The sequence below is a fragment of the Gymnogyps californianus genome, chromosome 7, assembly GCF_018139145.2.
Source record: "Gymnogyps californianus isolate 813 chromosome 7, ASM1813914v2, whole genome shotgun sequence".
NCBI classification, from domain to species: Eukaryota; Metazoa; Chordata; class Aves; order Accipitriformes; family Cathartidae; genus Gymnogyps; species Gymnogyps californianus.
Window position 1 is genome coordinate 28,004,805 of NC_059477.1, and position 15,799 is coordinate 28,020,603.

Here is a 15,799-nt window from a genome sequence, read left to right on the forward strand (position 1 = left end):
AGGAGTTGGTGCTCTGTTCCTGATTCAGCCTGTGCAAGTGTCTCTTAGTACTTGATCAGTCTCTTCTCGTTAGCCAAAATGTGCACTGGATCAGATCTTTCCACCCTCTGTGCTTTAGGCCATAAGCTCGTGCACAGGATAATATGTGACACATCACACTGTCCTGATCCTTTAGAGATGGGAGCAGTGAATCCCTGAAAGTTATGTATGTATGCTCCTCCCAAATGGGCAGGTTTCACAGCCCAGCCTGTGATCCCACACTTGTAGTCACGCAGCTCTGCAGGGCTGTGGGCAGCAGCCAGGGCTCAGTGTGCACTAGGCTGATGTAGGAAGTTCACCTCTCTGTTCCTGTGACTGCGATTTTGCTCGTGTGACCTTTGAAGTAGGGTTGTTCTGGTGTAAGGTGCTTTGGAATATGATGACAGGCCCCTAGGAAAGAGAAATCATGTTTATGACACAGCATACAAATGGGAACTGACTTGATTGATGTTTCATGGTATAGTAACAGAAACAGCAATGCAAATACTTTTTGGAGCTATATGGTCTCTTTTTTTCTTCTCTAATATATGGATGTTCTTTTCCCACCCAGGACTCCTGCCACTTATTGCTAAACTCACAGGCTGCCATTAAAATAAAGCACTGTGGACTTTCAGCTGTTGCATGCAAATAATTACGATGGTTAATTAATCCTGACCTCTCTTTAAGGAGCTTCCACTTCACAGCCATGACTCGAAGTAGGGTTGTCTGTGTGCTAGCTCACTAACAACTATATCTGTTGCTCTTTGCAGCTGGCTGGCTGGTCTGCAGCGTCCCAGCCCACACTGGAGTATTAACTACTGCTAAACTTGGCATGCTTCAAAGGATTCATAACTGATTGGTCCCGGGATGTTTGTTTTTTCTCTCGCCTTGGTGATACTGGTTTGGCCCAGCCTCTAAATACACTCTCTGTTGTGATTTTAATTTTTTTGTCCTAAAAGATATATGTTTGTGTCTCTCTTGTTCTCTGTTTATTTTTTTCTGTTTTCACTCAAACATGCTCCCTCCCCCCAGCCTGTTTCGCTGCTTGAGAAAGCTGCGCCTCAGTGGTGTCAAGGGAAGCTACAAGCTCACCTCGTTGCGCAAACTAATCTGCTCCGAAATCAGGTGACTGCTGATCTACCTGGCTCTAACCCTGCATGCGCTATTTTGAGCTCTAGATTGTACCATGCAACTAATCTCTAGGCAACGTTCACTCTAGTCCTCTCTGTTAAGTGTGTCATTGATACTCCTGAGCCACAGTGGACATGTGGAAGTTGCTGACCAGTGAATGAATCTGTGCTTGCCCTATTGATTTCTAATCAGGTGTGTTAATACTGAACTATTGTTTTCTCCCCCTGAAATGAAATGTGGATGAAGAAAGGCTATGGAATAATGCCAAGGCAGAGGGTGATGTAGTGTAGTTCCTCCAATTATTGCTTCCATTTTCTTCTAAGAGAAGCAGTCAATTTTTATTGTTGCTGTTTCAAAAAAAAAAAAACAAGAAAAGGGAGGAAACACTGAAAAATTGGCTTCTGCATTTGTGCTGTTGAGTAAAGCCAGAAAAAAAAAACCCACCATTGCTTCAAAAGCAATTTCTATGGCTGCTGAGTTAGGTTGCAACATTCTACTGTGGTAAAATCCAAGTTTCCAAAATGGGCGCGGTCCTGGCTCTTGTGGTCTAAAAGAGCCGTTTCCGTATACACGGAGTTTCAATCTGCAGAGGAGAAGAGGTGGGCCTAGACCAGGGAATTTGCACCCTGTGTAATATATTTGAACAACTCCAGGTTGAGGTCATGGTTGCATCATGTGGCAGAACTTGGCGTTTAGGTTATAGCATCTTGAGGGACATGAGAGCAGCTCAGAAACTGCAGGGCCTAAGAATTTCAATCCTACATAGGAGAAGCGTGGCTTCCTGATGAAATCTCCCTTGGTATTTACCTTGGAGCTCCTTAAGGGATAAGAGGGAGCTGACAGAAAACAGTCGGTGAGAAGAAAATGCTTTCAATGGGCAAGGGATAGTAAATCATTACCCAGCCTGGGAGAGTGCCAGTTACCTGCTCACAAGTTCCTGGTGAGCTCATCTGTTCTCATTCAAATGCTCCTAGGTTTTCACATTCCTTGTCAGTGAATGAATCACTGTTTAGAAACACCAAATCGCTCTCACCTTATAAAGCACCTGGGTTTTTCACAGTCAGTTTATGACTGCAGATCAGGGAAAAGACTAGATTACCACATCAATAAAGCCTGGGGAAAGAACAGCTGTTAGCAGTCCTGCTTTAAGATGCATAGCAAAGGGAGGAAATAAGTATTCATTCTTGATTGAAGGGAGAAGGACATTTGTCAGGCTGCCAGGGACTTTGCCTGTGTCTTGGCCGGCCGTGCTGGGAGCGATCTGTGTAGCTGTGGTGTTTGGCTGGTGGTATTGCTGGAGGACTAGAAAGCAGGTATGGGAAGTTTCTCAAGCCACAAATAAATAAATCGGCTCTTGGGCATTTTTCCTCTTCTCAGACTGGCTGGGGTGACTGGGAGTAATACCACTGCCCACAGATTGCCTAGAGAAACAGTACCTACGAGTGCTCCCTCATCCATTGCACTCTGATCTTAGGCTACTGAGAGTCATTCCATAATTTCACTGTACTGGGTGACTTTGCCCTAAAGCCTGTGACAAGAGGGTATGTAATCTTCCCACCCGCTGTGTTGCGGGGGTGTTAACCTCCTGCTACGTGGCATTAATATTTTCAGTCACTCCAGATATTTTCAAATCAAGTTAAGTCCTCCTTTAAGTTTTTCCTCTTTCATTCTTGAACTAAATAATACTATCACCAACCTTAATTTTATGTTTCTAATTGTGCAAGTCTTTGGGGGTTTTTTTGTTGTTTTGTTTTATTTTATTTTATTTTGATTGGGGACTAACAAAAAAAAATCTCAATAAAGAAGATTAGTTTGTATTCTGAACCTGTAGGTTTCCCAGCTTTTCTTCACAAACATGAGCAGGCAGGGGAAAAAAAGGCTTCAGTTTTTGTATTTGCATGACTTCAAGACTGAAGGTGTTACTGACAACTCTAAATCTCATTAAGCTCTTGATAAAAGTGGGAAGGCTGATGACACTGCATTTATTGAAGAGCTTCAGAATGTTAAGCCTTAAAAAAAAAAAAGCCCTTTCTCTTACCAGCAGCTCTGTTGCTGTCTCTTCTTGCCTGATAATTTTACAACCCCCAAGCAAAAATGGGGTCAGCAAGACCTGTTATTTCTACTGTAAAACCAAATCCCTCCCTCCAGTGTGCAAACTGCTGGCTTTTTAGGCCTTTAGCAGATACTAACAAAAACAATACAGTGGGGTTTTTCTGTGAAGTCTCCTAGGGGGTTTGCTATTGCATCCTCTCCGTTAAAAATTTTGGTGGCTGCACTTTTTGAAACAAAAGGGAAAGTGGCTTACAACAGCAAATTCTTGCCTTTTTGCTAAGCTCCCCTGAAATGCCGAATACAGACTAAAAAGCGACATCCTTGCTGCTGCAGTGGTAACAGAACATATCGTCTGTCTGTACATATCATTCTCTGTCTGTAGGAGAAAGCCAGCAAGTTGAGTCCTGGGCTGTGCTGCCCTTCTGAGAGGCAGGTCTGGCTGGGACTGGTGGGGGCTTGGGCCTGGGGTGGGGTGCCCAGCTCTCCTCCTTACCCCTGCCTCATGGATGTCTAAACTATTTACTGAGCAGTGCATAATAACCACAGTTCACAGCATAGTGTTTGAAGAGAAATGGTCACCGGATTGCCTGAAAGCACCAGGCTGGATATTGCCAGACGCTCATGAGTGCTGGGATGCATGATGGTAGGAAATGTAATGGGGAATAACTGCCCCCCTGTCACAACTGAACTGGTTGTGCTTGGCACTCTGAGCCTTGGCTAGGGGGAAGGTCAGGAAAGCATTTGTGTTGCCCAGCTCCTGCTCAAACCTTCCCCCTTTAAGGCAGAGAGAGGAGAGGAAGAATTTTCTGAGATCACGTTTCATGGACCTGGGCATTACGTCCTTCTGCCTCAGTTCTCCATCAGGTTGGCAAGGATGACAGCTGAAATAGAAAGTGCACAGATACGGTAGCAGTGGGCTCTGCCCCTGAAACCTATGTCTTTCCTCCTTTCCCTATTGTACTGCATGAGATGGCTTTTCTTCTAGTAGGGCTCATGACCAAGTTGATGTCTGTCTTCGGCTCCAGCTGGAAGCAGTCAGAGCTATCCAGTGTCAGGACCCCTGCCTCCAAGCAAAATAAATCCCACTGGTGAGAAGATCCCTGTGCTGACAAAGGAGTGGAGAATTAATTCAATGCTATACCTGGGACTGAGAGCACTAGCTGAGCCACAGGCACTAAATGTAGCCCTCGTTCCTACAGCTACTCTAGAGTGAACGTTGCCTGTTGCTGATTTTGCCTTTGCCTCGGGATGTCACAATATTCACATGTTGCTTTCTAGGTTCTTTGACATTGTGAACAGGTAAACGAGAGAGGGAAAGACTGTTACTAATATTCACTATATCTGAAAAACTTAACAGTATTCAATGGTGCCTCATCTCCCAGCTATCCCATCTCCTGGGTTGATTCTGGTTCCAGTCTAGTTTGGAAATCAGAATAAGATAAAGCCAAAGGGTGGACTGGAATTTTTTTCTCCCTTTAAAATGGTTACATTAGAAACATTCATTCGTAGAGGGATTTTAAGGCAGAATGAGTCTTTGTGATCATCATCTCTGATCCAGTATAAACTATGTGTCTGTTTAAATGGGCTTTTTGTTTGTTTTGTGCAAACTCTCTCGAAATGTTAGGGTTTTTAGTGAGTGTAGTAGCGAAATACAGGGGTTTCTGTGTGGAGGCATCACGGCCCCTTCTCCTCCTGCATGTTCCTCACAGGATCTGCTTAACTTTTGAATACCTCCCAATTGTGTCTTTTTCTTCTGATTTTGAAGTTTCTGAAACTTTCTCTTCTGATTTTGAATACAAAGTCTTAGCCTTGCCTCTGGCAGCAATGAGCGACCCTCTGAAAGGTGGAGCTAGCTGGAAAGTAGGAGCTTCTGTGGCTTGCTCATAAGTCAGGAGAGAAACGGAGAGTGTAAGAATCCTACACAACACTGTGAGGAACAGGACTCTGAACTGCAAAATATTTTTAAGTCCTTTCTCCCATCAATCCTATCTTTGCCTATACCTGTCACTAAGGAGCAGTAAGCTGGATTTCTTTAATTAAGCTGGCACAAAGAAGATAAAACTTCATTTTGTAGGAGGAGTAGGAATCTGACTGCAGGCTCATAGAGAGATCCAGTTCCCCAGTGGCTTGCGGGCTCTTTGCAGAGACCTGTGGCGTTGTGACATTCCTGCTGTTGTCACACATATAAGTAGGCACTCGTGCTGACCTTCCTGTTAAGATGTATCATCAAGTTGCTCATGCAGGGATTTGCCGTCCTGCATCCCACTGCACAGGGTTATGGGAGAATGCTGTGCTGTTGCAAATTACAGAATAGAAATGTTTTAATTAGCAAGCTTTGAGTTTTAAGTCAGGGCACTGAAGAGAGGAAGAGGTCACCGAGGACGAATATGAAACCCGGCAGAATTCATGCATCAGTGTTGGGGTCTGTCAGTGTCTAGGTCAAATGAACCAATCAAATTTAAACTCTCAGCTGGGAGAAAGAGGTCCTGTACAAGGCATATTTCCTTTGGTGTTGGTGGCCAACAGCCAGCCAGGGATTGCTCTTGTATTAGATCTTCACCAATGAGAGTATGTGAGACCGCTGAAACCAAGACCTGCTGCTCAAGCACTCCAGCCTGGCCTCCTGCTGGCACCACTCATGCTTTGCATACCCTTCCTTGCTTCTCTAGTCAGCTTCGTGAGAGCGCTGTATCAGCCAAGGATGCAGACCTCCTCCCTTCCTCAGAAGAGATGGGGCTTTGGCGTGACCTTACCTGAGCAGAGAGAGTCCCCATGAGGGAGGACTCTTCCTCAACGCCATTTGGGATGGATTTCAACTCTTTCAGAGACCTGACAAGGGGCAGGGGCCACTATTATCTTCATCTGTATCAAAGCTGGAGGCTGAACTGCCTGACTAGCTCCATTCAGTTTTTGAAGCCAGGGAAACTTACAGAACTTAAAACACATTAGTGGATGTTTGAGTTACTTTCTGAGTATCCAAACAGGGAAATCCATTGACAGAAAACCTGAGAGTAACACATGCAAGCTGAAGGGGCATCAGGTCACTTGTGATGCAGCCCTGGTTCCTGGGAGACTCATTTGGGATGGGGATTACCCCATGCTAGAGTTTTGCCTGGTCTCCCAAGTAAGTCAAAAGAGACACAGTTGTCCCAGCCCTGCAGGGTACTTGTCTGCACTGGAGCTGACAATCTCCCTTCTCTGTTATTAAGGCTGAAGAAGAGTTAGTAAAGGCTCAGAAGGTGTTTGAAGAGATGAACGTTGATCTGCAGGAGGAGCTGCCTTCACTGTGGAATAGGTAAGTGCTGGAAGTTTTCCCAAGGGCTGGTTGGAAGGAAGTGAAGACCCAAGCTCTTGTATCACTGTTCTCCTTAGCTTGGGCTGGGTGTCTGCTCTTGTTTTCTGGATGATCTCAGAGAGTCTGTCCTAGGATTCCCCCCAGCCAGGTTCACCCTGGGCTTTCTGTGCTTTGCTTCATGATTCCCATGAAAAAACTCAGTTTTATCACAAAGAAAAACTGTGTTTCTATGCTTTGTCTGATTAATCCCTTTGCCCCACCAACTCTGCCCAACTTCCCTGGGCAATGGCCCAGCTTCTGCTGTGGACAGCAGACAGAGCAGGCTGGGTTACTAAGATTTTGAGTGTGGAGCTAGCTGGCTGGAAGGAACATCTGCAGCTGAGTGGGTATGTCAGCTGACTGATTAAGGGAAGGTGAGATGTCAGAGGGGTTTATACAGTCACCGGGGCTGGAGAGAGCCAAGAGGTAATGCCTTGATCACTGTGTCTCACCATGCAAGCTTATGAGCACCCGGTGAAGCAGCAGGTTTAACACAAGAGGGAAGATGAGAGGACAGGTTGCTCTGCTTTGGATGCCACTTTCGGGTTTGGGCAGTTGGGTGAACAAAGACAAGGGAAGGATCCTGGTGTGGCTGCCTTCTCTTGCCCCTAAACGTGCTCCTGGCTATGTGACACAGGACCCAGTGAGGAACTAGTGATTATAACTGTCCTGTTGTGCTCTAGCTAACAAAACATAGCCTGGGCAGAGGAAAATGGGCTGAGAGAATAGGAAGACTTGAGAGACCATGGATTTGCCATACCAGTGATTATGGTGATGAAAAGGGAGGAGAAAGAAACAGACCAACATTTAGCTTGGAGGATGAACTGGAGGGCAGCAGAAGCTGGTGTATGGGGAGCGCGCAGTGGAGAGCAGGCAAAATTCTCCTATGAGTGTCCCAGTTTCTTCTTTTTAAATGCAGTAATCATGTCTGGGTTGGCAATGCTGGTCTGTGGGGGATGCAGAAAGTGGGTGGCAGCAGGGCGGGGAAAGCAAAGTGCTGATGTCTGCCTTCACTCTTTCTTCCCAGCCTGAGTCAGGACTCTTTGCTCAAAGCAGCATGCAGGCCTGGCTGAGGAAGGAGCTGGGAGGGATACAGGCATCTGAGTGGTTCCATGTGCAGAACAGTGATGCTGCTGGCCTTAGAGAGCATCTCCCTCCTGCTGTTGCTTCTCCAGCTGGGTGCTGGTACAGAATTCTGTTGGCATCTGGCAGGCTGGCTAGAGGAAGGAGGGTGGCAGGCAGCTGCTGGGATTTTAAGGTGCCACAGGTTGTTCACAGGTTCCTGCTATCCAGCTGATACTTCTGCTTTCCTGTTGCTTTCTGTGCCTGTTCTGTGCTTTCTTACTCTTCTGCCCCTGCAGCAAACAGTTCATGCTTTTTTACTTCCTCTGGTGCTGAGGGACTTCAGAGTGAATTAATATCTGTCCTCCTGCCAATTCCCCCAGCTCTCCCCACACTCTATCTGTGTCACAGCCTCTGTCCTTTTCCTTTCCATCACCCTACCACTGGCTCTCTCCTTTTTTTTTTTTTCCCTTCTTTCCTTTTTTCCTTCCTTTCCTCCCTGCCCTGTACCTCCCTCTCCCTTTAGCCAGCACAAATTCAAATCCTATCCCACCTGGCTTCCTCCTCACCTTGGACATGTTTGTCGCATACCTGGCCTTTGCTCCATCACCCCCTTCATGCTTCTCTGCCACCCTTCTCTTCCAGCATGTACCAGACCTGACAGAGTTGAGTTTGAATGGGAATAGTGGGTGAGAGGTAGCAGAAGGGGCAGAATTGAAAGGTTTTGGGAGAGCATTTTGTCCATTAAGTTCTTCTGTCTCATTTTTCATTTGGCAGTCGTGTTGGTTTCTACGTCAACACATTCCAGAGTATAGCAGGCCTAGAAGAGAACTTCCATAAAGAAATGAGTAAGGTAAGGCAACTAACAGCTTATCCTACTAATACACCCTCTCCTCACTGTTATTTAAAACAAACAAACAAATGACACAAACCTGAAAAAAATGGCTACAGAAAACAGAACACTTGCCCTGCATCAGAGGAAAATGTTAACCCTTAGGTTTTTCTGAGCCACTTGGGAGAAAGGCTGTCTGAGACAGTAATGTAAAGGGATGGAGCACAGGGAAGAGACCACAGGGCCATGCAGCAGTAGGGAGTTTGTGTCACTTGGCAGGGCTCATTTGCGGATCCACGGAGGGAAGGGAGGCCACTTTCAGGCCTATCTCTTGCTGCCTTTTTTTAGTTCATCTACATTACGGATCTGTAACCTATAATCTGAGCACTTTCAGCCTGGTATCTATTTGCCACCTCCTCTGCTGCCTGGCAGCAAGTCGCTGTGAACCCTCATTTATCTAGCTGTGGGGATGAAAACAGCAGGGAATCTGCCAATCTGCAAGTTGACCAATCACTCTGGTCCCTCAAGAAGGCACTTCCCAGCAGTACCTCTCTGCTTTGGCTTCTTCCCTGCCCTGTGACCCAAAAGAAGGCATTTGAGTGCCTAGCATGGCCCTTGCATGGGCTACCAGTTGGCCACGAGTTGGAAATTACAGCAGTAAGCAGTGTTGTAACCTGGTGGTGGCAGGCTGGATCCTGGTGCTGTGTGCCAGTGCCCAGCAGAGACCTCAGGAACAGTCTGTGGGAAAGCCCCCCATTGCCACTTTCATTTACAAATGTGTTCTTGTTCTTTCACTTAAAAGCTAGAGAAGTCTTGAATTCCTTAGGTCTGTACGCTGCTCCTAAGAGTTGCACGCCCTCTGTAACCGTTGCGTTAATCTTGATGAGCGACTGAGAGCCCAGCTGGAAAACTCTTGTATTCCCTCCCCTCTCCAATGTCATCCTAACAAGTAAGCCGCTAAGCAACAAGCAACATTATAGTCTTTCAATTCCCAGCAGTCAGGGGCCCTCTGCCTGGGTGTAATGCATCAGTTTTGAGCCCTGCTGACATTTCATGGGGACCTTTCCAATTAATAGCCTGCTCTTCTCCACTGAGGGATGAACTGATTGTTAAGAATAGGGAGGATTGTTACAATTATCAGTTTGTTGCTGTTAACTTAGATTCAGCAAAACATGAGAAAGATGCTTGTTAGACAGGAATTATCTTCTTGTATCACGTCTTGGATTTTTCTTTCCTGAGGAGTTTTGTATGAGAGCAGGGCTTTTGGTTTGTTCCATAAGAACCATCTGTTTCTTATTACTGCTATAGCATCCAATTAACTGCTGGTGTTGCCAGCACGATGCCTCCAACATCGATTGCATCGGATCCCTCCTCCTACCAATGATAAATCTGGCATCTCATCTTGTTTATGAATTGGCTGTTTCAGAATAGGAGTGTCTGGAGTGAATATTGCAGCCTTCAGTGCCAGGGAGAGTTTAACCCCTAATACTGCATTTCTGCAAAGATATCCCAGTCCTGGCCAAACCTAGACGGCCCAGGCAGCCCGTGAAGTCAAGGCTTGTTGTTGACTGGAAGTCCATCTGCCTTTGGCTCTGCAGTTGAAATGGCCATATCCTAAGCTTTATAAGCAGCTCTGAAGAACAGTTTTGGCTACAAATCCAGAGTGAAGCTTCAGTTCTAGCACATAGACCCTTAGGTAAATACTCTGCCTGCTTCTGCAATGGTACCTGGCAGCACACCGGTGGGGGCAGGTAATAGAGAAGCAAAGAGGATGATGTGTAAGGGAGACAGAGCATTCCCATGAGGTGCCAGCAGCTCTTCGAGTTTGAGTTCTCTAGCATTTCATACCCCACAGAGGAGTGGAAACAGATGTAGGGATGTCCTCTCTTGGGATAGCTGAGTATGTGCACATGTCCCGGCACAAGCCTGTGTTTGGTCAGCCTGTGTAGGCCAGCCCAGGCTCTCTTCTGGCGCTTGGGCTCTTTTCTCATTCTTTTTCTTTCTTTTGTTTTTGTATTTTGCAGTTGAACCAAAACCTCCATGATGTCCTGCTGGGTCTAGACAAGCAGTACTCAGGCAATGCCTTCCCTGTTAAAGCACAGCCCAGGTCAGTAACTGTGGGAGTAGTGTCTTTTCCCTCAGCAGGGGAGGAGGGACAGGGATGCCTCTACCAGAGATATTGAAACCTCTGTGTTGTCAGTTGGGGAGTGATTTCACTACCTGCATATAGCCAGCCAGTGCCCTCCTGAGATGCCCTAGAGCACATCCCAAGATTGCACTTGGGGCTGGGTGACAAAATGCAATACCTTTTACCTTTCTAGAGTAGCATCTGGAGGCCTAAACTTTCACTAGGTGCTGATATTTAGGCAACTGACTCTCAGCTGTGCTTTTTTTAAAGTTGAATTCCATGCACTGACATGTAATACTGAGCTGCCCTTCCTTCTGGGTCCAGTTGCCCAGCACCTGTCCTGTTCTTTCCCTCAAAAGCTTCTGCCATGTACCTGCAGCTTGTGAGCTTGAGCACCAAAAGCCCATTTGTTTCCCCAGCCTCCTCTTTGGCCCTCCAAACTTGGAACCACCTGTTTGCCAAAGCCTTATGCCCCTCTTGTTTACCCAGCTGAGGTGCATTTCCTCCATGTGTGTTGTGGAAGTAGTTGCAGCCTCACTAATATGAGGCCTCCTGATCTCAGAGCACTTCCAATCTGCACGTATGCAAGGAGTGAGTGTCCTCCAGGCCTTTAGTTTTCTTTCTTCAGCTGGGTCCAGTCCTGTATGGTTAAGTGCAAGTCTGCACATTCTCTAGCACTGAGAGGGGAGGGAGAGGTCGGGCTCTGGATGAGGCTGTCTGGCTCCCATCCAAATGCATGAGTGATGAAAGTGTCGGGCTCTGGCTTCCAGCTGCTGCTAATCCCACGTGCCGGGTGAGCAGGAGCACAGCCCAAGTCCTCAATTGGTATATTGACGGAGGGAGGAGGTGAAGTCAGCATGAAGTAAGGGCAAGCTGCGGTCTGAGTGCATTGATTCGGAAGGGTTAGATGAACTGTTGAGACCTCTGTGCTCCCTTGTCTCTCCTCCCAGTTTAACCTCCTATTGCAGTCATGCATAGCTGACTTGCGTGTCTTGTTCCAGCAATGTGTGTGGTGTTTGCCAGCTCTAAAGAAAGAGGATGTCTGAGTTGAATTTGGCTCCTGAATTTTTTGCTAACACCAAATTTCCAAGATGCTAGTAGGAATGCTTCTTGTGAAAATAGTATCTTCTTCCCAAGTTAGCATGTGGTGTCTGTTGATCATCACAACCCAACAAGACTGAAGCCTTGCAAGGAGGCCATGGTGCCCATCCTCTTGCTGCCATGTGCCGTGTTGTCTCTGATAGCAGCATCCTCCAGGGTCCTTGGAAGAGGATGAGCTAACAGGACAGATGAAGGCTGTAGCCATTGCTTTGTCCAGCTCCTTCCTTTCTTCCTCAAGGAAGTGATTGCAGGCTGTAGTGACAGCCTGGCCCAGATATGTTTATTGTTGTTGTGGCATGAAGTTTCTGGCCTGAAAGAGCTTCCAATGAATAAATTACCTGTCCTCACAATTCCCGCCCCCACAAACTGCTAGCTTCATCTGGGGCTGTAATGGGTGTCTCAGCTGCAGTTCTGCGTTCTTTGGCTGGCTACAAGACCACATGGCCCTAAAACCCAAAAACGAGCACGCACACAGAGGTCCCTGTGCGGGTAGCAATCTGAGTGCTGCTGCTTCATCACTTATTCCCTGCATTTTGACTGAGATGCCGGACCTGCACCAGAGCAACTCTCTTCCTCCCGAGCGCAGTGGAGCAGGGTGTTGTAGGAGGATGTAGCAAAGGTTTGCCAGGGTAGTAAATATGTTCTGCGGTGACCAGGAAATGCTGTGAGGCACTTCTGTCTCTCCTGCCCATCTGGCCTCTCATTGTGGTGCAGGGCTGGAGCGAGAGTGTGCAGGAGGAAATAGCCCTCACTGATCTGATTGCTTATTGTGGTCTGCAGTAGGAGCAGATGCTTCCCTAACCCTTCTCTACTGGGAAGGGGATTGGAGATGGATACAATGGGAGGAAATGAATGAAGAGGTGTGAGAAGAGAGGGAATTATCTGTGCACGTCATTATGGCATTCATGCAAGGTCCTACAGAAATATTGCTGTGGCTGATGAATCTGATGCTGGCTATGTGGCACAGTAGCACAGAGCAGCTGATGTATTTCTGGGAACCTCAGACGTATGTTTGGGATTTGTTTCTGAAAGAGTTTGAGCATTCAGGGCTCAGAAGCCTAGAAGACCTAGGAGAGCTGTAGCTTTATTCTAGTATGATCAGACAAACTGGAAAAAGACATAGTAGGAAAGCTGCTGATTAGGTTCCACGTATAAGACTGCACACAGATCGCATAAGTAAAGAATGGGGAGCTTGTTTCTTGTGTACCAATATTTACAGGGGAGAGTGAAGAGCTGTGATTACCTGTGAAAAAAGGACATTTACAGTTCTCTGCTGGTCTATACAGTTTCCTTTTTCTTCTCCATATGCACTCTGACCCCATATTACAAAGAGCAGGGAAAACACTAGTTTGCTCACGTATATGTAGATCTTTGACAGGCACAAAAAGCCCTCTCCTACCCTCTCCAAACCAGGCCATAGCTTTCTAGGAACCAATGGAAGTGTGTATGTGTTGCTGTGTGTGTGTGTATCTGCGTGTGTGAGAGAGAGAGAGATCTTGTCATCTTGATTACAGTGAGTTTTGTGGCACCAAGTGAATGGGTGCTTGGAGCGTAACTTTTCCTCCCTGGTTTGACTGTGCCATCCTGTAACGGAAATGATTTGCGTGCCATCCTCAACAGAAAGAAAACTAAACTGTTCGCCAGGCTGAGGAAAAAGATGAGCAGGTACCGGTACGGAGAGCAGCATTTCGATACGCGTTTGATTTAGTTCCTAAAACTGGAGGGGCTGTTGCTGGACTCTTAACAGCCTGGCACGTGTTAACCTTGTGATGGGAGAGGGGTCCTTTGCATGATATGATGTGTTCATGGCCTGCTGGGTCCTGCTGAGATCTCTCTGTGTCTGGATAATCCCATTAACTGCTTGTGTGCCTGGATTGAATCCTTGCTTCTTTTCCTATCTAAGAAGGCAGCGTGAAAGCTCAGGCATTGTCTGTTCAGTTGTTTTTGTGTGACTAAAAGCGCGATGCTGGGTTTTCCATGGGAAATATGGGCAATTTTGGTGATTAACAACTTCTAGTTTTGCCTAGTGGGGTTGGCCCTTTTGAACAGGTCTGAAATGCTTCGTTCTCATTCCCTGCCTGGCCAGGGAGGACCACGAAGCAGGTCTTTCACACTGAGAAGTCCTGTCCTATCTACCTGTTGCAGTTGGGAGGATGATGAGGTGGGAGGAGGACACTTCCAGCTTTGCTCCTTAATAGCTCTGTTCTTGAGGATCCTCACTATCTTGCTCCATCCATTGAAAATTTTGTGCAGGGCTGAAGGAAAAGGAAGCCTGTTGTCTTGTATAAAGACTAATGTCAGCATCTTGCCTTTCAAGACAGTGATGGCATTGAATATCTGGATTGCTACAGTGCCTAGAGTTATGATAGCCAAGGTCAAGGACTCTGACAAGAGCATGCTCTGGAGCAAAGTGGGAATTGCTTCATAATGGCATGGAAACTTCCTCTAATTTTTGTTTTCTTAGTTTTTGTGTTGGTACTCCCTCCACGGGGTCCTGACAGGAAGAAAAAAAAAAAATTATAATTCTCAAGATGATGTCCTGCCAGCAATAAAAGCAAGTGCTGGTGGATTGGGATGCTTGCTTTTCTGATCCTGGCTTCCCACTGACCTAGGGCAAGTCACACAACCCTTCTCTTTGTCTCTTCTATGCATCCTTTGTAAAGTGGGAGGTTGGAGGGTGGAGAATGGTAATTTCACAGGGAAGCTGATGGGCAAATCTTGATTTTTACAACCTCAAGTGAAAAGCAGTGAAGCAATGTGGTGTTACTATTCTGAGGTTTTCTACTGTAGGAATAGGAGGATTCACAGGAGTACTTCTCTAGATGTCTGTCTCTGGTCCTTGGTTGGACCAGTGTTGTACCTGCACCAGGCAGGAGGTCTAACATTTCCAGTCACTGAGAACGGACGGATGCTACAGCAGAGGGAGAGCTAGTAAATCTCATCTCGATGAGCTCTAGTCACAATGTCCTCCTGCTCTGCCCTGATAAAGTCCAACTGGCCCAGCTGTTTAAGTGCCTTACCTGGGCTGTGCTGGGGGTTTCTGCTGTCAGAGCAGCTGCTGGGGTCACAGAGAAATGTGCAACCCCTGGTGCAGGGAAGGAGGGTCTGGGACTCGGTCACTCTTTGATCTGCAGCAAGAATGTACATTTGTGCCACCGTATGTTTGGGTATGTAGGTGCTTTTTCATCCTTTCTCCTGCCCCCTCTTTTGTTATAATTCTCCAGCCTGCTTTGGTGCTAAAAAATAAATTACTTTTGGCTAAAAGGCCCTTTCTGAGCTTTAGCTGAGATGCCAATCTTTTTTTCTTTTTAACTAGAGAACTTGGCAGGAGGTGACTGGTCTGGTTTTACCTTATTGAAAAGCAGGTTTCATCCTCTAATGTAGGATTGTTACAAGCACATGGGAACCCCATCTGCAAATGTTACTCTGCTCTTCCAGAACAGATGAGGCAGCCCTGTGAGGGGTCTGGGAGATCAGCAGCACTAAAAGAGGCTAGGGGATTTTGGCTTTCCCTTCAGCTGCAGTAACCACATTAGCCCCTGTTCCCAGCTCTCTATTTGCAGAAGAAAGTTGACACCCCCTTCCCTGCCTGATATTCCTGGATTTGGCATCGCTTCCCAATTGCTCATGGGAAGGAAAAAGAGAGAGCAATGACCTTGTTGTTTTGACTTGCTTTTACTGTGGTACTCACGTTTGGTCAGTGGGGACAATCCCCACACTCTTACTTTTCCCTGTGTTTCCTGGAGCAAGCAGTCAGTTTGGAGGCAGGACTTTGCTCTGCGTGGGCAGTGTGTGCTCCCCAGGGACCTGTGAAGGACAGAGGATCCTGGTGACAAGCTTGCTTGACACTGCTTGCATTGGCTAAATGCGTGCAAAGCAACAAGTGCAGGAATGAAGGTACCGCTTGGGGGGCTGGAAAAGGCTCAGCCAAAATTAGCACTGGCATTTTCCTAGGGGGATCAGCCAACATTAAACAAGCTGTAAACAGTAGTGACTTAATGAAGGCTTTAGTGCAGGGCCCTCTCAGCCCTTATAGGATGAGGGGAAGAAACTGGGCTGCCTCTCATGTTGGGAGCCTTTTACCCATATATCTCCAAATTAAATCACTGCCAGGTGCCAGAAATAAGGCACTAAAAAGCTG

At 46.7% G+C, this 15,799-nt stretch overlaps 1 protein-coding gene across 11 annotated transcripts in view; it reads left to right on the plus strand.

Moving 5' to 3' along the window:
* The window catches only part of BIN1 (bridging integrator 1), a 102,904-nt gene that overhangs the window by 61,843 nt on the left and 25,262 nt on the right, over window positions 1–15,799 (plus strand). For 5 of the 11 annotated variants that reach the window (XM_050899533.1, XM_050899534.1, XM_050899537.1 and 2 more), the window contains exons 7-9: window positions 6,411–6,496; window positions 8,375–8,450; window positions 10,454–10,536. In XM_050899533.1, coding sequence (XP_050755490.1) covers window positions 6,411–6,496; window positions 8,375–8,450; window positions 10,454–10,536 — 245 coding nt within the window. Of the gene's footprint in view, window positions 1–1,050; window positions 1,144–6,410; window positions 6,497–8,374; window positions 8,451–10,453; window positions 10,537–13,278; window positions 13,324–15,799 lie in introns of all 11 variants that reach the window. The other 6 variants (XM_050899532.1, XM_050899535.1, XM_050899538.1 and 3 more) reach the window with 2 other exon arrangements.